General features: G+C 39.7%; 1 protein-coding gene across 3 annotated transcripts in view; it reads right to left on the bottom strand.

Annotated features, from left to right (window-relative positions):
- Lrba (LPS responsive beige-like anchor protein) overlaps positions 1–23,296 on the bottom strand; it is a 591,176-nt gene that overhangs the window by 11,000 nt on the left and 556,880 nt on the right. For all 3 annotated transcript variants that reach the window (XM_029475138.1, XM_021158804.2, XM_021158805.2), the window contains exons 52-53: positions 20,875–21,030; positions 14,898–15,065 (exon numbers count right to left, since the gene is read on the bottom strand). In XM_029475138.1, coding sequence (XP_029330998.1) covers positions 14,898–15,065; positions 20,875–21,030 — 324 coding nt within the window. The remainder of the gene's footprint in view (positions 1–14,897; positions 15,066–20,874; positions 21,031–23,296) is intronic.

The following is a 23,296-nucleotide window of genomic DNA, read 5'->3' as shown; positions in this document are numbered from 1 at the left end:
CCCCCCCCCCCCCCTTAGTCTGTAAGGACAAAGCCTTTGCAAACACCTAACAAGCAGGCTCCTGCCTGGCGTTCTACTTGTCTGGTGTGAACTGGTTTCATGGCAGAGTTGAGGACTGATGTTGTATAATCTAAAAGGGGCAAATGTCCCCAGAAAGTAGCTCATTATCAGCAGCTTTGAATCATCTGCCACTGTAACTCAGGCACTCATTGTCCTTAAAACCACTGCTCACTCAGAGGAAAGACCCCTAATAGGTCAGGAAAAGCCATCAGAAACCACTGCACCTGTAGAGGCCAGTGCTGCTGCTAAACCACTGATCTAGCCTCTAAAGCAGGAGTGTTCAGGGAGTGGGCCAATGAGCTCCTTCAATATTTGGGCAAAATACGTGCACATGACGGAAATAGGCTTTATTGAAGGCACAGAGATACATGGCCCCCAAAAAAAGGCGAGAGAGAAGACTCTACTCCTAAGAAAGGAATTTTCTATGCCTTCGCTGGGGCCAGCAGTAACTTAAGGTCTGTCATAACACATGACAGGCATGCCATGTGTATTTACACAATGCACAGCTATGTCACTATGGTGTCGCTTAAGGCTTTGGTGACTAGCAGAATCTCTGAGTGAGACTTTAGTTGGTAAGGACTTGTGGGCTACCTTGGGTGTACTCTGGCCCCAGCTGCCAGGCTAGTCTATATCCCTAGACAAGGAAAGGGAGTCCTCAGCTAATAGACTAATGGGCCTAGGACAAGTTGAACCAGGAACCTGGTTTCATCTAACTTCAAGTTTGAAACATATAGGAGGAACATACCTAACTTATTAGAAATGTCTACTTGCTATTTGCCAAACTAAGAAGGAATCTGTCATAGACTACGTTTTCACTTTTAAGTCCAAAAATTTTGGTGAAAAAACCTTCAAAGAGGCAAATGATACAGGCTCATCTAAACTATTTAATTTCATACTAAAAATTATGAGATTTAGAAATAAAAATTCTATGTTTAAAAGTTAATATGCCGGGAGGCAGAGGCAGGTGGATTTCTGAGTTCGAGGCCAGCCTGGTCTGCAAAGTGAGTTCCAGGACAACCAGGGCTACACAGAGAAACCCTGTTTTGAAAAACCAAAAAAAAAAAAGTTAATATGCTAGGTACCCTTCATTCACAGTCCCCTTCATACCCACCTCTTGCCATATTTAAAATTCCACAAAAATAGCACTATAATGTTATTCTTGAAATTACTGTCTGAATATATCTATTGGCAATGTTTTTAAAAATCAACCATTAAGATCAGGATGATTAAGCCGGGCGGTGGTGGTACACACCTTTAATCCCAGCATTTGGGAGACAGAGGCAGGCGGATTTTTGAGTTCGAGGCCAGCCTGGTCTACAGAGTGAGTTCCAGGACAGCCAGGACTATACAAAGAAACATACAGAACTATACAGAAAAACAAACAAACAAAAAAAATCAGGATGATTTAAGGAAAACATTTTCAATGCAATTGTTCCATTTTTGTATCCATAAGTTACAAATGATTTTAATGGTGGTGAGATTTGTGTCTTAGCTTGAATAGTCTTTCTTTGGTGGAAAGTGAAGGTCTGAAGAAAAGTAAATGAAGAATGAGAACAATTTATATATAAACCAAAATAAACAAAGGGCACATGGGTCACAGAGGGTCAGATGATACTGCCAGGAAGCCAGGCCCATGCTTGTTTTGTTTGCTGAACTTTGGGGCGTTTTCTCAGGAGTTTAGTGGAGGGTAGGAGGAGACTGACCGTAACTGTTTCCTGTTTTTAATCGAAGAGATGGACAGAATAATCTAGAACTGTGAAGTCAGAAGGGAGTAAACTTCAGAAAGGGGGTTAAGTTATAAACCTTCTCCTTTACAAACACCACTCACTAGTTCTGCCTACAAAATGCTAGCTTTCATGAACGCAAAATATACCAAATCACTTTTCATTACACAAATCAGCAGATGCATGTACAAAGCAACTTCACGATGGAAAGGGGTCTTTCTTTTCCTGGGGTCTGATTCTAAATAAAGGACTGTTTAGTGCTGGGCTTTGTTGGCCAAGTGTTTCCTAGTCCAGGAAACAGGTTAGACAGTTCAGGAAACACAAGGGGGTGGTGGGGAGGGCTGAGAAGGCAAGCTCAAGTAACACAACAAATTAGAAGTGCAAGGGCAGAGCCATGCCAGTTGCTTCTCAGGGAGCTGGATTTATGGTAAGAAATGACAACAAAACAAAAGCCCAACTGTGCTCAACTCGCCTTATGTATAGAAACAACCACTTAAGGCTGTGGATGCCAAATCTATAACATGTAAGAAGAAAAGTCATTTCCAGCTCATTTATCTGAAGTACAGATAGAACACTCACACTTTCTTATCAAAAAGTATGTTCAAAATAAAAAGCATTTGGATTTGTATAAGTCCCAATAAACAAAGGGCCTTAAATATTAAAATTTCACTATTACTGGTATAATTCTATAATATAGGATTTAAGCCAAACAGATACAGACTGCTTGGGCTCAGCAGACATTCTGGGAATCACTTGGAATGAAATCGGAGGCAGAACACTGGTCTCTATGGAGCTGTGACACCTATCATTCCTCTGTAGTGACATGGGATTCATCATCTCCTGGGTTGTCCAGGTGCCAGGTGACATCGTCACACAAAGAAGAAAGCAAGAGCCCTTGTGCCTCGGCGTGAAAAGGCAAGAGCCAATGGCAGTGGTTAAAGCTCCAGTCAGCTCCAGAGCTGCCCCTCCTGCCCACTGTCAGCTCACACCAGGATGGCTTGGGGCTGGGGGCGCGTCAGTACAAATAAGATGATTCTGCACATGCATTCTAGATCCTACAGGCACAGCCAGCCTCACTTAAAGAGCAGGGAAAGTCTTCTGGAACGTACCAGGTTATCCTTTGGATAAAAACCTCCGATTGTTAATGGATGCTGACAGTCTGTACCTTTGTTCTCTCAGAGAGTAGGAGCTAGGATCTACCTAAGCCCAGACCATAAAGCACAACAGATTCCCTTAAACCCTTTAAAGTCTTACTGCGTGAAAATCGTCATGGCTTTCAGTAACGCTGGGAGAAAAATGTATCTTGTTGGTAGTTTAAGAAACTACACTTCAAACTTCTTAAAGAAAAATGAAAGGAGAAGAAGGACAGACGCCTAGGACTACTTTGAAAAGCTGGAGCAAGTGCTTCAAAGGAAGGGGTCTTTGTTCCAGAGCAGCTTTATGTCTACTGATGCAGATCCTACCGAAAGCTGAAAGGGAGACTCAGTACATCTTTCGGGATGGCCTTAGGAGAAGATGAACAAGTCAAATGAGATTAAAGACAGCCCAAAGCCTGCCACAGCTCCCAGGCATGCCAGCGTTTACAGATGTGCTTTTCTCAGTATGTAACGGGACACTGGAGGAAGCCTGTGCCCTCTAACAACCCAACTCGGTTTAACAGTGAGGCGCTCCGTAACCCTGAGCCAATGTGCAAGGCAGAACAGTTAGCCTGACACTGCCGGGAGAGTGGTATATGTCTGTAGTAGTAAATGTGTTTCTTTCCCCCTTTATAACATAAATATCTTTATCAAATGGACTCTGAACCTCTTAAAATTTCATATCTGAAAGAGAAAAAGTAATTCCTCTACTATCTTATTCATAAGTAGGAGATGAGAGAGATAATTTCCAAGATTTACCTCCGTTAAGGCACAGGAGATAAATAATCCATGTAGAAATACACTTTTCAGTTATTTTTAAAAAGTGTAATATGTTCCTGCTATCAGCAGCATCCCCAACCCAGGCTGTGAAAGTGAAGCCGTTTCAGAGTGACTGAGCAGCCCTTTGCAGCATGTGTGCCACCTCAGCAGGCACACACCATGCTTCTCTCTAACAGCATCTAGCTGTTACAGGATGCTGGCTCTGCACCTTCCTGTGCTCAGTCTTAGAAATGCAAAATCACTTCTTCCCACAAATTGCTTAATGGATGGCTCTGTGATTGTAATCAGCACAGCCCGCTGCCCACTCTCTTCTTCCTTCACTCTGGCATTGACTTAGTAGTTGTTACTGTGCACACTGGACAATAAAGACAGGAATTCAATATGGCCTTTTGTTTGAAATGACTTGGTTTACAGTGGTCACTGGAATCCGAGGGTGCAACACCCCCGGCACCACCACACACACATACACACACACATACACACACACAAAAAAAAAAATCAGAAATTTAAATGATTACCAAATCAAGTTCTGTCTATCTTATCATAATCCTACAAATTGTACTTGAGCACTTGACTTTAAAGGTTAAAACACAACTGAGAGGCAAGCAGTTAATTACAAGTGCTTTGGGTTAATTAATGACTCTTTAAGTAAACACCAGCGATACAATTTCACACTAGGAAACTCTTGTCTATCTAAAGAAAACTAAAATAGAGCATTAAACTTCATTCTGTTAAAACAACACAAAACAAACAAAACAAAACAAAACAAAACATCGGAAGCTACTTTGGATCTAGGTATGTTTAAAAACCAGAAAGCATAATGAGATTTTAAGTCTTAAGTATTTACAACACCAAAAGTTAAGACTATAGAGGACATGCAGGTTACTTCCCGAAGAGAGATACCTGTACTTTATACAAGAGTTTGTTTATTAATTGCTGCTGATTAATACAAAACACTCATGTGCCAACCAAATACTAGGCTTTCTCATGTGGCTTACCACAATGGTAAATCAAGAAAGGAAATGGCTTTTGCTGATAAATGTTTCCTTTTCCCTCTGATAAATGTTTCTTAAACCTTTCCATTAACTTCCTAAGTTTTCAGTGGAAGTTCTACCACCTTTTAATTATGCAAAACTACATTATTTGAGATTTGTTCTAGTCGTTCCACCTTTATCATCCATCTTCCCCTCCTTCTCTGCATCCACCACAGCCTCAGTGAAAATCCATCTGTATGGTTAAACAAGCAGACTGTCGTCACCATGCCAGATGCACTAAGGCTGCCACATGCTCCAGAAAATGCTGATGGCTTCTTTTGTAAATGCCACTAGAATTACTAATATCAGGCAAGACAAGGTTGGTATGAAAGTCAGTCAAAGCTCGTGGTTCATGTAATTTCCCTCCTCTACTACATGCCTGCTTTAACACTGGACTTCCCTTCTAAGACTACACTAGACAGTGAGTTTGTGTGAGTGATCCTGTGTTAACGCTATTATAGGGGTGGGGATGTAGTCAGTGGTAGAGTGCACCCTCAGCATGAACAGGCTCTGGGCTCAGTCCTCAGCAGGCAGTGAGCTCACACATACACAAGGAAAGGAAACCAAAACCCCAGCAGGTTCTATCATGACACGCACTGTCATAAGAAATCAGTGCAACAAAATTGTCTTTTCATGTCTTTTTGTAAATACTGAGTATTTTGTGATAGGATTGCATCAAATTCTGTATTGTTGATAATCCAATTAAATCTAGTAAAAACTGGAATACAGTTTAGTGGCTAAGAAAGAGGCCTCTAGGGCTGGAGCTGGAGCTCAGAGGCAAGGCATAGGCTTAGCATGTGTGAGGGCTGGGCTCCATCCCTTGCACCATAAATGAAAGATTATGGCCAAGAGTATCTAAGTTTGAATCCAGACTATAGCATCTGCCTACTAGGTGATCTCTTGATAAGAGACTCGGGAGCTTTAGGGCTAAAGCAGAAGGAAAAATGATACTTTAATAAGTTCTCCATGTGTTAATCTATAAAGACAAGAGATAATGAGAGCAATTTTCACACAGGGGTATCATAAGAATTATGTCACTATGCATAGTACCTTTAAGTCCTGAGCACTTATGAGCTATCACCCAGTAGCAGCAGGGCTGGGTGGGAGGAGGAGAGGAGAAAGTGCTTTTTTTCAACTTTTGTTATAAAATCTCTTTTCTTTCTTTGTTTTTTGTTTTTTTGAGACAGGGTTTCTCTGTGTAGCCCTGGCTGTCCTGGAACTCACTTTGTAGACCAGGCTGGTCTCGAACTCAGAAATCCACCTGCCTCTGCCTCCCAAGTGCTGGGATTAAAGGCATGTGCCATCATGCCAGGCATAAAAATCTCTTTTCAATAAAAGGTATTTCTGATTTGGGGCTGCATAAGTGCCAATTAGAGATAGTTCTTGTTAGTTTTCTTTCTTGTCGAGGAGTAATATACCTTAGTTTCTCAAAACTATACTCTGATTTCTCACATTCTGCCTTGTCTCAGATTTCACAGATTTTCCCAACAATCTACACATCTGTGAAGAGCAGGAAATGCAGATATATTTCCACAATCAGGTGTGGAAATTTTAAATTTCTCTAATTTTAAATCTCTCTAATTATCTCTCATTATCAGCTATGACATGCTCATTACAAATGTGCAGGTAAGTTAGTGAGCTGTGGAGATGATGAGAGCTGGCTTGGTTTCCAAGTCCGACGAACTTGAAATGAGCACTGCTGGCCTTTGCTGGCTAAGGTTCCAGCTTTTGGATGCATTCATATACATGAGCACATACATGCACATACATTTGTCAAGACTTATCAGGCATGATGTAGATAATTCAGTGATCTATCACTCAGCAGTTCAGAGAACATATGCCTCCATGGTCATATCACACATATGCAGTATCTTTGGTTGAAAACGCACAGCCCTTCAGTTTGTTCACACCCCAGACTACTTGACTACTGTGGTGTTTTTCTCCTACTTTTGAGGCTGCATTTGTTGATTCTCCATAGTGTGGCTGGTTGGTCTTAGGTTCTAGTTCCTCTATAGCTCCTGCACCTCAATACAGGCATCTGGTAATGTACACATACAACATTTACCTACACAGAAAATGCAGGAGGTGAAATGGTGTCCACATTTGTTGATATCTAACATTGAATTTTATGAATATAAGTTAAAATTTTTAATCATTTTATTCTGATTATCCAAATCATTTAAAATTCTTTTTTTTTTTAAATTTATTTATTTATTATATGTAAGTACACTGTAGCTGTCTTCAGACACACCAGAAGAGGGAGTCAGATCTCATTACAGATGGTTGTGAGCCACCATGTGGTTGCTGGGATTTGAACTCTGGACCTTTGGAAGAGCAGTCGGGCGCTCTTACCCACTGAGCCATCTCACCAGCCCCATTTAAAATTCTTATTGTTAGTTTTTGTTTGTTTATTTATTTATTTAGATTTTTTTGAGATAGAGTTTATTAGTGTAACAAAGACGTAGCTGTCCTAGCCTCAATTTGTAGACCAGGCTGGCCTTGAATTGACAGAGATCTGCCTGGTTTGTCCTCTCAAGTGCTGGGATTAAAGGCATATACTACCACGCCCAGCCTTTTTTGTTTATTTTTTAGATTGTAAGTTAATTAAAACATTTCTTCCTCCCCTTTTCTCCCATAAGCCCTCTTCTCACTATCCTTCAAATTCATGGCCTCTTTTTCATTAATTCTCTCTCTCTCTCCATATATATATATATATATATATATATATATACACATATATATGTGTGTGTATATATATATATACATGTATGTATAAATATATATTATTATGCATATAAATAGAAATAATAAAGATGTTTATACATATTCATTATATAAATGTATACATAAGTAGATACATGTTTATATTACTAAATGTAGTGTGCTGAGTCCGTACAGTGTTACTTGTATGCATGTTTTCAGGGCTGACCTTTTGGCTCTGGACAACAATTGGTGTGCGCTTCCCTGGGAAGGACCACCTCCTGCTCCCAGCTTCCCTCAGGTGCCTGGAGTTCTTGGTGTAGGGTTAAGGGCTTATGGGCTTTTCCCTGTCCAGTTTGGCATGGTCATTGGTGTCATCCTGGTTTGGCTGACATTTGGGCAGCCATATTGGTGAGACTTTATGGGAGTGGCTTCTGATGTTACTAGGAGACACAGTCTCACAGCAAAGTCCCTGCTCCTCCAGCTCTCATGGTCTCTCCGACCGCTCTTCTGCAACGCTCCCTGAGCCTTAGGTATGGGGTTGGGGCTGAGCTCCAGCACTCTCCATTTTGATTAGTTATAGTTTTTTGTGGTGATCTCTGTCTGTTCAGACAGTGTCTTTCTAGGTAGCCTTGGCTGGCCTAGAACTCACAGAGACCCACCTGCCTCTCTGCCTGGGATTAAAGGGAGCACCACTACCTGGCCCTGAACTTCTTTTTACTGTATCTTCCCTATCGTTTGTAAGGTTTCTTTGGTAAATACATGTACTTAGGCAGGCACTTTAAAAGCCATGCAGGGCTCTCACACCTTTAGCTATTAAAAACATCTTGGTTTGTGCTTGTGTAGCAGTGATGCAGGCCTTTAATCCAGCACTTCAGAGGCAGAGGCACTGGATCTCTTCTGAGTTTGAGGGCAGCCTGGTCTACATAGTGAGTTCCAGGATAGCCTGAACTATATAGTAAGACCTGTTTTGAGAAAAAACAAAAACAAAAACAAAAAAACTTGTTCTAAACCACCCCAAGGAAATAAAATCATCTTCTTACTTCAGTTACAGAAAACTGGAACTTATAAAAATGAACACAGGCATGCTCAGTAGTTACAGAGTTGAGCTATAAGAGGAACCGAGTTCCAGGGCACTATCTTTTTCATGTCCAGAGGCTGGAGAGATGGCTCAGTGGTTTAGAACATTTGTTGTACTTGAGGGGACCTCAGTCTGAATCCTAGCACCCACATGGTGGTTCAAAACCATCTGTAATTCCAGTATCCAGTGACCTCTGCTGGCTTCTGTGGGCACATGCAGGCCAAACACTCATACATATAAAGTACAAAAACAAACAAACTCTTCTAATCATACATTTGAAATCTGACCAAGCCTATCAGAATTGAAAAAAAAGAACAAAACTTACTTCAGAAACTAGTGAGTATGTGAAGTCCAATGATATAGCTAACTAGGTAATGGCAAATAAAAAAATAAAAACAAAAAAGCAAATGAAGAAAGAAGACACAGCCACAAGCTAGGTGTGGTGGCTCACACCTGTACTTAGGGGAGGATCAGGGTATCTCAGCCCAGCCCAGACTACAGGAGATCCTACAGCAAAAACCAAAACACCCAGACAAGAACAAACAGAAAAATCCATCAAATCTAAAATTTGTTAACTAGCACTTTAAACTAGCTCTATAAAGTAATGGTTCTAGCATGTGAAAATTAAGGTAACTAGAAAAAGTGGGGTTTTTAAAAGAAACAAACACACAAATAATTTCATATAAAAGGGCTTCTCACAAAGCTTCAGGAATATCTACTGCATAACACGAGGTACATACATGTGTTGGTCTCATGCAATGTTTCTAGTAAAATGAGCCTTTCTGGAAGGTGGTAAAAAACAGTTTAATGTTGGCCCAGAGGTCTCAACTAAATGCATACTTAGTAATGCTAGAGCCACATTCACGGGGTGAGGGGATAGTGCACTATATAATATCCTAGCAGCACCGAATCCTCCTTTTCTATGTGAGAAGGGGGCAGGGCACCAGTGACAGTTTCAGGGTAATATTCGCCCTCTCAGTGTTCTGAGAGCCTACATAATGACAGTCACTCAGCAGTGTGTACTCTCATATTAATTTCAGCCATTATTTGAAATTAAAATTTCTCTCTTGAGCATGAAATGTTTGCAGCTTTCTCTGGGATTGTCCCTAATGTCTGCATATGAAGATACTCAGTTTCCGTTTGAGGCATAAATCAGCTTCTCTGCCCTCATGTTTAAGTGGCTGCAGCCCTTGGGTGAATGGTATAGTGATTTTTCTCTGCAAGCAAACAAGGTAAATAAATGTGATATATTGGCACATCACCCCACTGCTCTGCATATGGTACACATTAAAGTTGTATTCGTTTGCCATATGAATATAATTCCTTTTACCACATCTACTATTAGCTACAAGAAGTAAATACAGAGTTGTTTTGTTGGAATTTGAGGGCCTGCATTACATCACAGAGCACTAAACATCCTGGACCTTCTGGAGAATTTCATAGGCGTATTTTTAATGTCACCTGAACCTGAACACTGCCAGCATACTGCTTCAAACCCATACTTTGAATTTTACAAGAAAATAAAGATATTAGGTAGTGCAGTAGGCCAGGAAGGAACTGGGTTTGGTCTGAATGAGGCATATGTAAGAACTGGTGTCCTCCACAAAGAATCAGCTCCATCCCTGTCTCTTAACTAAAAGGCCATGGGCCTCAAGCTCTGCTATCACAGACAAACTGAGTAAGCGTAAGAGACCAAGTGCTGGTGTAACAGAAACCATTTCTGCCGACTGTACCTCACTGAAGACCTATGATCATTAAGATGTGAGTTTATCTCAGGACAAACTGGGGTGCTTTGGTTTTTTTTTTTTTTGTTTTGTTTTGTTTTTCTGTGCTTGGCTTAAAACACTTACTTTAAAGTCCCAAATACAAATACAGGTTAGGGTAGGAACAGAAGAACAAAATTATTTCTTTTTAAAAAAATACGAGGTTTAACCATTTTACATATACCAACATTTGAGACCCGTGAATAATTTACCATAGGCAATTAGAGGCAAAATACACCAATGTTTCCAGGCCTTGCCTTTCCCAGTAGAGAGCTTTATGTCCCCAAATGTGTCCAGCAGATGGTGCTCTAGGCTACCTGCTTACAGAGAGTCTTACTGCACTACAGTTGCCTATGTTTTGCCAAGACAAAGAATAAGAATTTATCAGTAGCTTTAGTAAAACATGTTAGCCTTTATGACAAAAAAGACATGATCCCTAAATACATGCATAAACTATACATATGCATAAGCACAAGTGCCGGGCACCCGGTAAATAACTCACACCTGGGCGTGTTGCTAGGCCACTCCTCTTACAGACGTGATGAGTAGTCTGTGTGCCAGTGGCATTTATAGTTATAGGGCGGGATCATTCTAAATTCATTAAAAAAAATTTAGAATGCCTTAACGTTAGAATTCATTTTTAATTATAGCAGGAATGTCTCATTAGGGTGATACTGGTAAAATTAACAACTGTAGGATTTACGGTAATGACTGGAGTGATTGATGAGAGTGTAACAGAATGAAGTTTTAGACAGAGGAAACGCAGGGCAGCTCCAGCATACAGTACTTTAAAAGCAGCTCTGCAGTCTGTTAGTGCTAGCCTTACGGCTAATAAAATCTTCTTTCTAATTAACGGTGCTGAAATATTCTTAAAGAACAGAATCTTGTTGTTATATAACCTATACCAGCCCCCCATAGACGCCATTCCCATAAGGAGAAAGCTGACATAGATTAGCATGTCTGATTGCAAAGAGGAAAAAAAAAATGCCACCTTTCCATCAAATCAAAACCAGAATGCAAGAATGTTAAAGTACTTTACTGAAATAGTGCACACACAAATCTATGCAGCACCCTCACATTCGGCAACCATTTGTTCCAAAAGCTAATAGACTGAGGCTGTAAAGAAAAATTACTTTGAAACCTAAAAGTGTGGCATACATGGTTAGTTTTTAAATTCCAGTTTATGATTTATGAGTGTAATATAAATTAGTGAATAAATAATAACTGTTGTATGTTTTCATCTTGTTTGTATAAGTACAATCATGCCAAAGTTGGAAGTGTTTAATTTAAATACCAATTTAGTGAACCAAAGGAGCATACTTTCTGAGAGTTTGGAGGAGGTGGTCCGGCCCGGCCTGCATTGTTCTGAAGGGAAAACCTTTCCCTGGAGGAATCTTGGCCTAAGAGAGTGAACGGGGTGAGCTCACAAGGTGCGGAGCTTTCTGCAGAAAACACCTTTCGTTGAAATGATCCTGGTTAATGTTACAAAAACCATCCACAACCAAGTGGAAGACTATTTTCAGCCTTCTTATTGGAAAGCTGCATTCCACAGCAGATAACCATCGCAAGACAATAGAGCCAAAGGTGAAAAACGGCCTGTCTGCCTGCGGAGAGCAAGCCTTTGGCTGCATGATCTAGACAGGTTTCATAAAACATCCGAGTCATTTTTAAAGCTCCAAATTATACTATTTATCGGTTTCATCCAAGTTGAGTTAGCCTGATTTTTATCCAACTAATACACATATTAACATTGTATAACATTAGGTTAAAATAGTTACACAGCTACCAACTCTCTATATAGCAACAATTATTAGATTTGAAGAAAATGGTATTTGGCTCTTGCTTATGATCCTTGCAAGTAAAATCACTAACTCTTCTTGTAATTTTAGAATTTAAAATAAAATTAAATTGCTGAACCTAGAAACTATAAAATGCAGAAAAAAGCAATAGGATGCTCTCCACCTCTTTTTTTTTTTCCTTTCATGTAATAAAAATATTGAGGTTAAAGTACTCCTGTGTATTTACCAGCCATCCTACAAGTGTGTGCATGCCAGCATGTGGCCGTTCTCAGGGGTCTTCCTGTCGCTTTGAGACTTAGCGGAGGCAGGAGTCTGGACGCTCGCTCATCTGAGGCATCGGCTTCAGCCTTCAGTGGCTGCTCACAGCCTTCGCTGTGCCAGAGGATCAGAGAACTGAACCAGTTGAGACGGTCTGCTATTTGTTTTTCAAAGCTTAGATTGGCTTTTTAATCTTTTTTTCCTAATGTGTATAAATTCTCAGAGTAAAAAAAAAGTACCTGTTTGTCTTTCTTACAGATTCGTTCTTCAAAGGTAAAGTGAAATTGAATTGGGGCATCAGATATTATAAAAGGGCCAGAAAAGATGAGATAATATAAGTTATTCAAAATACATTACAGTTTTCTGAAAATTGTATTAGATGTACTGTGTTTCTGTTTTTTCTCTTCTTCATTGTGTACATTTCTAGGTGTTCCTGCCCACCATGTTACAGGCGAGAGAATGGTGGACACTGCATGCAACATTTTAATATGTAGCCAAGATGGAGTTTGTGAGATGATTTATGTCTGCCGAGCACCTTGTGCCTCTGATAACAGTTCCCACCATTGCTTTATTTTACAGACGAGAGAGAAGGAGAGAGAGAGGAGGAGAGGGGGGAGAGAGAGAGAGAGAGAGAGAGAGAGAGAGAGAGAGAGAGAGAGAAGGCGGGGGAGGCACAGCAGAGCCAGGAACTTAGATTTCTCTTTTACAGTGAATCTCAGTGTTTGATCACTCCTTCTTGATTCTCTGTTTAAATGACATACATACAAAAACCATCTCTAGGGCAATTTGTAAGGTACTTAAATAAACAACATATTTAAATACATGCATATATCATTTAATGTGTAAGTAGATATAAAATACTATGAAAATCTAAAGTTTTCTAATTTTAAAACATAATTAAATCTCTGAAATGCTATACAGTTCCATTCAGGAATAGCCAGTAGGGCTTTAGCTGTTTCTCAGAATACACAAGGCTGGAAACTGCATATCACAGAGAAGGTAATCACGATGAGTGAAAAACAAAGACGCACATAACTGTCTTCGGGGTACAAACTGCTATACATGCACAAAACGTTGTAAGGCCAGAAAAAGGCTTTCCTAAATTCTTTGAGAGACAAATAACAAAGCGATAGATTTATGTATTATCAAATTTAGGTTTGCCTGATATAATTAATCTTATATTTAGGAAAACAGGAAAAGAGAAACTGAAAGTAGTCACTCAATCTAGGAGGCCAGGAAGGGAGAGGCATCAGAGGCCACCACAGCAATCTAAGGGTCATAGTATAAATTTAGAAAATTCAAGCCCCCGAGTGTTCTATCCTTTTACGTTAATTGTAATTATATATAAAGCAGAGTTGTCTGTGTAAGTCAGAGACATGCACAAAGCACACTTCCCCAAAGTACACACACACACTATAGCTCACTCTGACTGCTGAGACCGGATTGCCCACAGTATCAGAATTTTAATTTTTTTCTATTCTATTCACATATAAGATTATCTTTGATTAAAGTCAGAAATAGGTCCATTAGATATTAACTGAATACAATGTTTATGATCCAATGCAAAAATCTCTCAAGTGCATAAAAAGAAAAAATAGCTTTAAAAAAAACTTTGCATTTTACTAAATAAATATTAGCATTTTTGAACAAAGTGTTCACTGTCACACAAGTATTGCCCATTTTTTTCACAACCCAGAGAAGTAATGGAAAACGTGACAAGGTGAGATACATTTACACCCAGACACGGTGCAGTATTCAGGTACTAGCATGAGCTTTCCTTAGCCAAATACACTGCAAGCAGCTTTCAATTAAACCATGGTAAATATTTAAGAGCAGTCACAGAGTCTACCTTATGAAATAGAAATCTATAGCTATTCTTACAGGAACTCTTCTCTGTTGTCATAATCATTTTAATTAAATTCTCATTTTTCAGGTGGTCCCTTTAATTGTTTTTCCTACTTCTTAATGTGTTTTTTAAAGCCATCTCTTGACTGCAGCTGTGTGCGGTTGATTTTAATGGTGGCTGTTTCCTTTTTTGCCTTCTGTGAATTACAATTTTAAATGGTTACACATTTTTTTGTTGTTGCTTTACTGCCTTCAGCAGTTTCTGAAAGATGTTTAATGCTGTTGGTGAACATTTTCATTTCCCATCTGAAAAGCCAGGAGCCGATTTGAATCTTCCATATTGGCCTTTTATGACCTGTTTTATCTTTTAATATGTAAATGAAAGTATTATAAAGTTGTAGATTTCCAGAATTATAACTTTTAATTTTCTTTTTTAAAACATGAATTCAATCAACAAGAAAATATGTAATTTCTCTTTTATGTTACAGTTTATATTGTTCATGAGAACACCTCTACTTTAGCTGGTGACACTAGTGCAGCCAAGCATGGGTATAATATGAAAGCAAGGGGTTCACACATGAACATGAATTCTCAGTGAGTTTAGAAGTCAGCTACTTGGGTGATTTAGTCTCATTCCCACCATGATGGAAGAGCCTTCACCCAAGGTGCTAGTCTTCTACAGGACTTAGAAAGCTCACTTTAAAAGCGTGTACTTACCGCCGGGGTTATCTCCGATCCCGCTGCTCTTCCCATTCCAGTACCACAGAAGGAGAGTCGCGTCACGGGACCCCGAGAGGATGTAGCAATTTCCCCCTATGTACGACTCGGAGCGAGCTAGGCAAGTGACAACATCCCAATGGCCAAACACCACTTGGATCAATTTTCCTGAAATATAAAACAATTTTTCTTTAAGGCACAATTAAAAGACAAGGCAAACTTCTATCAAATACATAACCCGCAAGACAATGCTGCCATGATAATTCAGATCTTAGAACGTTCTGACCTGGCAGGGTTTTTTTGTTTGTTTTTAAATGCTACTTATAATAGTGAGAAAAATCAATTGAATAGTGATACGATTTTAGAAAGGCATATGTTAAAACTATTTCAACAAATACTTGGGTCTGAGGACACCATATCCTTATGAACAGCTACTATAAATTACTAAAGAATAATATTTTCTGGTTAAAGCAGCCCAGGAGAACACTTACACTGGAGCCATTTAACACTTTCTTGAGTTACTCTGTGACACAAACCCAAAGCCTGCTTGCTGACTTCCAGAAAGTCTTCCAGAGCTTGGCTCACTCGCAGCCTCGCCTGAGCTCATGATATAGATGGAAGCTCTTTTGTTCTTAGGTCACCTTGAAGAGAGTTTCTACTTTTCCAAACCAGGACTCCATGGACTAGCTTTTGATCAAAGTAACAGTTTATCATGGTTGCAATTCAAACCCTGCCACTCTTTCTTTGCTCTCATTCTCTGAATGATGAAACTTCCTTTGGGATGATGATGAAATCAAGATTATAGTGGTTTAATGGGAGGACCGAGAACAGTGCAGAAGAACCTAGGCAGTGTACACACAGACAGACAGGGCTTCAAACCCAGGAAGAGTGCACTTCACATAACAGTGTTAGAAACAAAAAACAAGTCCTTGCTGTGGCGATTCTGCCCGACTAACACTGTGATGTCATTTATAGACTCATATAAAGACTTAGGTACTGCAGCCCCTCTATGTCACCCTAGTTAAATAGTTAACATTTTCTATTGAAAAGTCTACAGTCGGGCTGGTGAGATGGCTCAGCGGGTAAGAGCACCTGACTGCTCTTCCGAAGGTCCAGAGTTCAAATCCCAGCAACCACATGGTGGCTCACAACCATCTTGTAATGAGCTCTGACTCCCTCCTCTGGAGTGTCTGAAGACAGCTACAGTGTACTCACATATAATAAATAAAAAATAAATCTTTAAAAAAAAAAGGCTACAGTCTACAAATGAGTGTTACGGAACGCCTGCCCTCCATATTCAGCATGGCTTTAAAAGGAAGTGAGTCAGTAGGACAAAATTACAACAAAGATGTTAAGGAAACTGAAAAAACCATTTTAACCTGGAACATGCAAAACAATATCCAAAAGTCTAAGTTCTCAATTAAAGACTGGTATCTAAGGATACTATGTAACTTTTCCCTTTTTCCCTTCCTTCCTTCCTTTGTCACTCTCTCCTCCCCTTTCTCCCTCCCTCCCTTCTTCCCCCCCCCCTTTTTTTTTTTTTTTTTTTTTTTTTTGAGACAGGGTTTCTCTGTATAGTCCTGGCTGTCCTGGAACTTGATCTATAGACCAGACTGGCCTTGAACTCAGTGCTGATATGCCACAACCACCCAGCTATTTTTCAAGGAAATAAACAAAAAATTATTAAATTTAATTAAAGGAAGTATTCACCTAAAATTTTAAATTATTTATTACAATAAACTTAAGACTTATAAATGTTTCAATTTTAGAGATGAAACAGCGAAACATTTTGTCCACCTCAGGTAGATGTCAAATGCATGTTTTCACTTGGGAGAAGCAGCTTGCAGAACCCACCACAACAACCTTAAAAATCGGACTTATTTCAACTGCAAATTACAGTTAATACGGTAAAATTTCTTGCTGCAATTAAAGCAGATCAAAGATTCAGTTAAGGCAGGTATTTGAACTGTTAAATGTGCCACAAGCTTTTTAAATGTCTTCACCCTTCTAAATTGGCACTAGAACATTTCATTTACAGAATCAGATTATATTAGTAAGGCATATGCTAGAAAGAATTCAGTATTTTAAAATAAAGAAGTCAAAAGACCAAATCAAATATGAAATGTATAGCAATTTTTAGTTCATTTTCAAGAAAAGATGTTTAGTAATAAATGGTCACATCATATCTTTTGCAAGGCAGAATGCAAAAGACAGGCAGCTGGCGGCATTCTCACTGGTAATTAGAGATCGTCGTGTTTTAGCTGCAGAAGGAAGCCAGGTAGGTCATATTAACATTCCGTTATTCAGGAGCAGGCGTATGTCTGTTTTGGAGTCCAGCAACTCTGTGGGGTTGTATGAAACTATCAGCTAGGAAAATGAGGTCCACGGTACCCAGGAGGCCCATGTCAGGAGCCCTGCTGCCCTGGGAGCCTCACAAAGGGAGAGCAACTGTGTGTTGGGTAGCTTACTTAATTTCCATCAGGGTCAGGGACCAGGTAAAAGGACTTGGCTGCGAAACTGGGGTGCATTCACAGAATCTTCAAAGATTCCCATATCATTTCTCCCTAAGCAACTGCTCGCTTTCTCCAGCATCGTTGTGAGGAAAACTGATACTCAGTTGCTGTGGTTTCCTTTTCTTCTGAAATTTCCTGTTTTACTTTTTGCCCTGAAGCACTCAGAATTCTGAAGCTTCAACAGTATCTTCCTAGCATGCACGTGGTTGGTGCCAAGCATTAGCTCTTTTAGAAGTGTACAGTTCTGAGGATACATGGTTTCCACCCTCAGGGCCTTTATTGTCTGATGGGGAAGACAAACACTGAAATAAAGTGAACAGACACACAAGGGTATCAACTACTCTACGAAAAGAACAGTCTAAATGCAGCGAGTGGAGGGAAGATCCACAAGGGAGGGAGACATAAATGTTACACCAAAGGAGTTCTGGGATTTTAATCCGGCTACAGTGTGGGAAACGACGCATCTGTGCATCCGTGGCTTGGCTTTCCCCTCGCGGGCAGCCTAACTCTGCAGTCTCTGCTGCTGCTCTGATATGGAGGCTCGTTCCTCCCAAATAAATCACAGTCCAAAGACCTGCTGCTGTTTTGGTAAATTAATTTCTGGTAATCTCATAAGTGTTCCTCGGCCTTTGTTTTCCGTTTCCTTTACCACCAGCCCACCTCTCCATGCACTAATATCAAATATTACCCCAGACACTAGAATGTCCAAATTTTCTAGTTAATGTTTTATTTGACAGCTAAGCTACAAATAAAAACATTCCGGCGGTGTGGGACTCTGCACGACTGCATGAACGTAGCCAGAAAGAACCCGACTGCTGAGGAAGGTTGTGCTGTTGCCTCTGCTGCCCTGGCTGCACCCTGAAAACATGATTTATGTTGCAAGAATTTCCTGCTACAACCCAAGTACCCCCTCCCTAGTCTAATAAGAGGAGGATTATTTTGGCTTGTGTGCTAAAATATAATTGAATTCAACACTTGTGATGGCTTTGCTATTATATATTAACTGATTATACAAGTTTTCCATGCTTGTCTACCAAACTTAAGAAAAAAAAAACTGTTGATATTATCTTTTGTCATAAAAAACACAAGTTCCTATTTTCCTCACTGAAATTACTTTTAAATAAAATGAGTGGCTGAGTTATGTATACAAGAAAGTACAAGGAATGTCACGAGATTTTTTTCTATACTTTTATAGAAAATATAAATTTTTACTTTAAGTCAGTCCTATCGATATGAAGTTTAAAATACTGTTACTTATGGAATATTTTATATACACAAAGACATGTGTTTTCAACAGGGTTTTTGCAAGGTTTCTGTTGGGAGGGAGTGGGATGATATCAACTTGGTTAAGTCTAATGGAACACGGCAGTTCCACAAGGAACTTAGGGCTACAAATTACAGTGGTTTTCAAATTGACCGAGGACGGTGACACCTGCGTGAGTCAATGTGGTAAAAAAGAGAATGCTACATGTAAGGGCAGAAGGGCCGAGCCCACCCCCAGTCCTGGTACCATTAGCTACTTAAGTTTCAATATGTCACTTACCTCTCTAGATCTCAGTTCTGCTATCTACACTACGGGACAAAGACCCTGTCCACCTCATAGCAATAACATATATGCCAAAGAACTTTGTAAGTTCTAAAACCAGAGTGGACCCAGGAATTATGTGAGTTATTGGCACTGCATGGAAGTCCAGCTAGATGGCCTTACACAGTCATGTAATGCATTTATAATGAAACAACAGGGAATGCCAGTGAATCCAAAAGCTTCCAAATGCCAACCCTGCAGATATAAAGTATTCACTGGTGAGCAGGACTTGAGGGTATGGGAAGAAGGTGACATCCAGCAGGTGATGTGACATGACCAGGGGATTGGGGGTCATGGAGCTGTTCTGCACCGAGGTGGTAACTTAATTCCATGTACGGTCAAAATTTAAAAACTACAAGCCAAAAATCTAGATGGACTTACTGTGTAAATTTTAAAATTATTTAAAATTTAAAATTAAAAGGTTAACATTTAAAAGGAGAACAATAAGCAGTCTAAATGACTACTAAGAAAAACATGATAGGATGTATCAAGTTTAACGTGGGAGTTAGTGAAGACAGAGAATGTATAAAATAATGCTAATGCTCTTTTTGTCATAATGAAAAGGATAAATATGAATTAGATTATCAAAATAGACGATCCGGTATAATAAAGAAGTACAGGTTTAGAAAACACCAATTCATTCTGCAACTTATATAACGTTGGTGGAATTTAGTTTTAAAATAATCCACCTCCCAGACTGCGATAGCTAAGAAAGCTCAGCTCCTCAGGAAAGCGCGGCGTTCTTGCCAACATTCATGACCCTTCAGTGAAACAAACTATAAGAAAATGGAAATCAATTTCATAAAAAAAGAACAATTTCTACAAATAATTTTTAGGGCTTATTCTATAAATATTTCTGCCAAAGAGAGTACTCTCCCCCTGTCCTCAGCTGTTACAATAGTCTCAAACACACATTCAACTCCACAAGAAGCAGCACTGTTCAGAAGAGAAGAGCAAGAACATGCATTTCACAAAGATTATTAACAAGCCTGAAAGAGGACGTACCATAAAGCCCTTAATTAGAAATTTCAATTTAATAGAATTTCCTACTCCCACAGCATTTAATCAAAATACGTGCATTTTCTTCTTCCATTTGAAGTATATTCTTCCAGGGACTGGGTGTCTAGCAGTAGAATGGAGTGTGCTCAACAGCACCAAAAAGTCAAAACAAGCTAAACAACAATTCATGCCACAACCCTATTGATTAGTTATAATGAAATATATATTCAACTATATGTTATCTTTAAATTTATCTTCTCTTTTGACAAGTTTCTAAAATGCCTTAAAGATATGATATTAAATTATCCAGTAGCTTGAATTTCTGACATGTAAAAATTCCTTGGACTGTATCTGCTGTAATAATACTGACTTGACTTGTTTGTCCTTCTGGGAGGGGCAAACAAGTGCATGCGCAGGCGTGACCTTTATGTTCTGAGAAGTGTACCTTCCATACGCTAAATCAGTAGTCAGCCACTCAGCAGAGTGGTGCAGCTTTCAGCAAGATGCTGTGCAGAACAGGGAAAGGCAAAGTATCTATTCTGAAAAGATAGACTTCACATGTCTTTCAAATATGGAAAAGAAAACCTTTTAAATAATTAAAAATAATTGGAAATTATTTAAAAGTATACTTCTGTATTTGTACACTGGCCTTAAAATTCTGTGTACACACCTGGTGGTATTTATATCCATGGCTTTTCCTACAGAAAAGAATTATTTATTCTGTAAGCATGTGCTTGGGAGACAAAACTATTGAAAAACTGCCTCTTGAAAACACAACAGATGAACTGGCCCGCTATTTCCTGAAAGGGAAATATCCACTTTATTTTTGGGAGTAAGATGAGAAAGCATTCTTGATGCTAAGTCAAAAAATAAAAATTACCTGTATCTGTGGAGTAGACCCGGAAACTCTTATCCCAGAAGCCACAGACGAGAATGTAGCGGTTGTCGGAAGTAATGACGAAGCACTGGGAGTGCACTTGGATGCTCTGGTCCAGGAGGTCTGTTACCTGCCTCCTGTGTGTCCCTGTGCCGCAGGCTGTGAGCACAGAGGGAGGAGAAGGAAAAAAGAAAAGTACTAAGTACACATTACGGTGCTGCCACACTGTGAGTTGGGGGAGAGGAAGGAGGTGGCGATCCTGAGGATCACTTAGCCTTTACATATAGTATTTGAAAAGACAAATGGGAAAATATATGTAATGCTGGAAGAATGTAAGCTGTTATATTTAACATCTCAGGAACAATGTTTTACTTAGAGAAAAATTAGGATACTACCATTTTAAAAGCTGCATGCAACCCACACAACATGCTTTCTGGCTCTTGGGCAGGACAAGTAGATTAGAGCCTCTAGGTCCCATCACAGTTGGGGTTGTTTCTGACAATCTCATTATGTCTATTGTCACAAGGATGGATCCATGTTGTGGCAATCTATTACCTTTAACATTTTGTCGCAGGAAGAGATATTAGGATTTAAATGTCATATATTTGAAATACTGTAGCATCTTGTACTACTTTGGTTTTTACGGGTCTTTAATTTGACTGGAAGGCAACTCCTATTTCCCCTGTTTACAGCTGCACTCACATGTAAGCAAATGCAAGAATGAGGGTTTATTCAAGATCCTTGTAAGGGAAGTCAAAGCACAGCACACTGCCACGTTCTTAGGCTTACTTAAGCGACAGGATGAGACAGCCTGCCAGCATGCTCCAAACGCTGGGGTTCCTGAGACAGGGCTGTCTCGGGGCTCAGGGCAGGCATGTAGTGACACCACACAATGGGGAGAGCATGGATCTGCCACTGTCAGAACAATTTCCCTGAGATGCTTGCTTGCTTTTCTCCTTCCCTTCCCCCTCTCTGTACTTCTCCTTTCCCTTCCCTCCATTCCCTCCTTCCTTTCTTTAAAAAAAAAAATATTATGAGGCCAACCAAACAGAACCTTTGTTCTTTAGTGACTTTCCATTACAAATAAGGGTTTTTACACCATGAAAGCAGCTTGATCACTCCAGAAATAAATGGAATGGTCAAAGCATTTCTTATGTCTAGTTACTAAGTTCTTTATACCAATTTTCAGTTTTTTAAGGGAAGAAATTATACTGAGAAAAATTCAGACATACCTATTTTTTTAGTTAGTATATAAGATACCTAAATAATGTGGGGGTTTAATATAAGGCCTCCAAAATAAATAAACAAACAAGAAGGCAAAACATTTAAAGTACTCTCAGGGCTGTGCTGAGAACCACTGATGCCTGGACTATCCTGAACATAAAAAGAACACACCGCACGTGTGTGTTTACAGACAGAGTCCTGCTAATATGTTAGCACAATGTACCCATTTAAAACCAGCAGGTAACAGAATGTGCTCTGGGAGGCTAATGGGGTAGGAAGCAGCAGCAACAGTAAAATGGGAAGACTTCCAGGTGGGGATCAGTCTTCTTCTCACACAAAGGAAGTTGCTGGCAGACAAGGGACAGTGAACCACACACACAGAAAGTGTCCTACTGCAGAGAGACTGTGAGGCACAGATAGTCCAAGACACTTAGGAAAACCACGTGTGTGGAGCTTCCTACATGTTACTGCCACAGTTTACATATGCAGAACCTTTACAAATGTCTCTTGCCAGTATTTATAGGACTTTTGTTCCTGGACTATTAATTCTCACTAATGTGGAGAGAGGCTGGGCATGCACATGATTTTGCGTTGAGGAATCTCAGCACTGGTGAGTAAAGGCTGATGTCCCTTCAGCATCCAAATGCCTTGGATTTGGGGTTTTGAGAAAAGGCCTTACTCTGTTTAGGAGTGCCTTGAACTGGGGATCATCCTGCCTCTATCTCCTGAGTGCTGAAACTACAGGTGTGTACTGCTCACTCAGCAGACAAACACCTTTCTAAGTGAATTGTTAGTTCAAGTTTAACACTGACAACTTCCTCATTCAGCCACCTGTCCATCCATCCATTTGTCAGTCCATTTGTCCATCCCTTTATCTCTCTATCCTATCCACTTTATAAGAGCCTTTATATTATTCCACTGTTTTTGTTTATAAACTTACTTTGTGATTCAATCCTATACTATTTCTATTCAATAAAAATTGGTATATTTGATTAGATATGCAGCATCTAAACTGGGGCATGACTACCTTTGGGAGGCTGAGATTCCCCATGGGCTACAGGCACAGATGGTTTTATGGGAATCAATTTCTTGTTCCTCAACTTCCATATATTCTCTTGTCTGAAACTGATTTGCCTGAGAATTCTCCTGTGAGTTTTCCTTTCTTATTCCTTCTTTTGCTTTACATGAAACCATGTGACAT

This window comes from Mus caroli, chromosome 3 (genome assembly GCF_900094665.2).
Source record: "Mus caroli chromosome 3, CAROLI_EIJ_v1.1, whole genome shotgun sequence".
Classification (NCBI taxonomy): Eukaryota; Metazoa; Chordata; class Mammalia; order Rodentia; family Muridae; genus Mus; species Mus caroli.
This window is presented reverse-complemented; position numbering and strand designations above follow the sequence as displayed.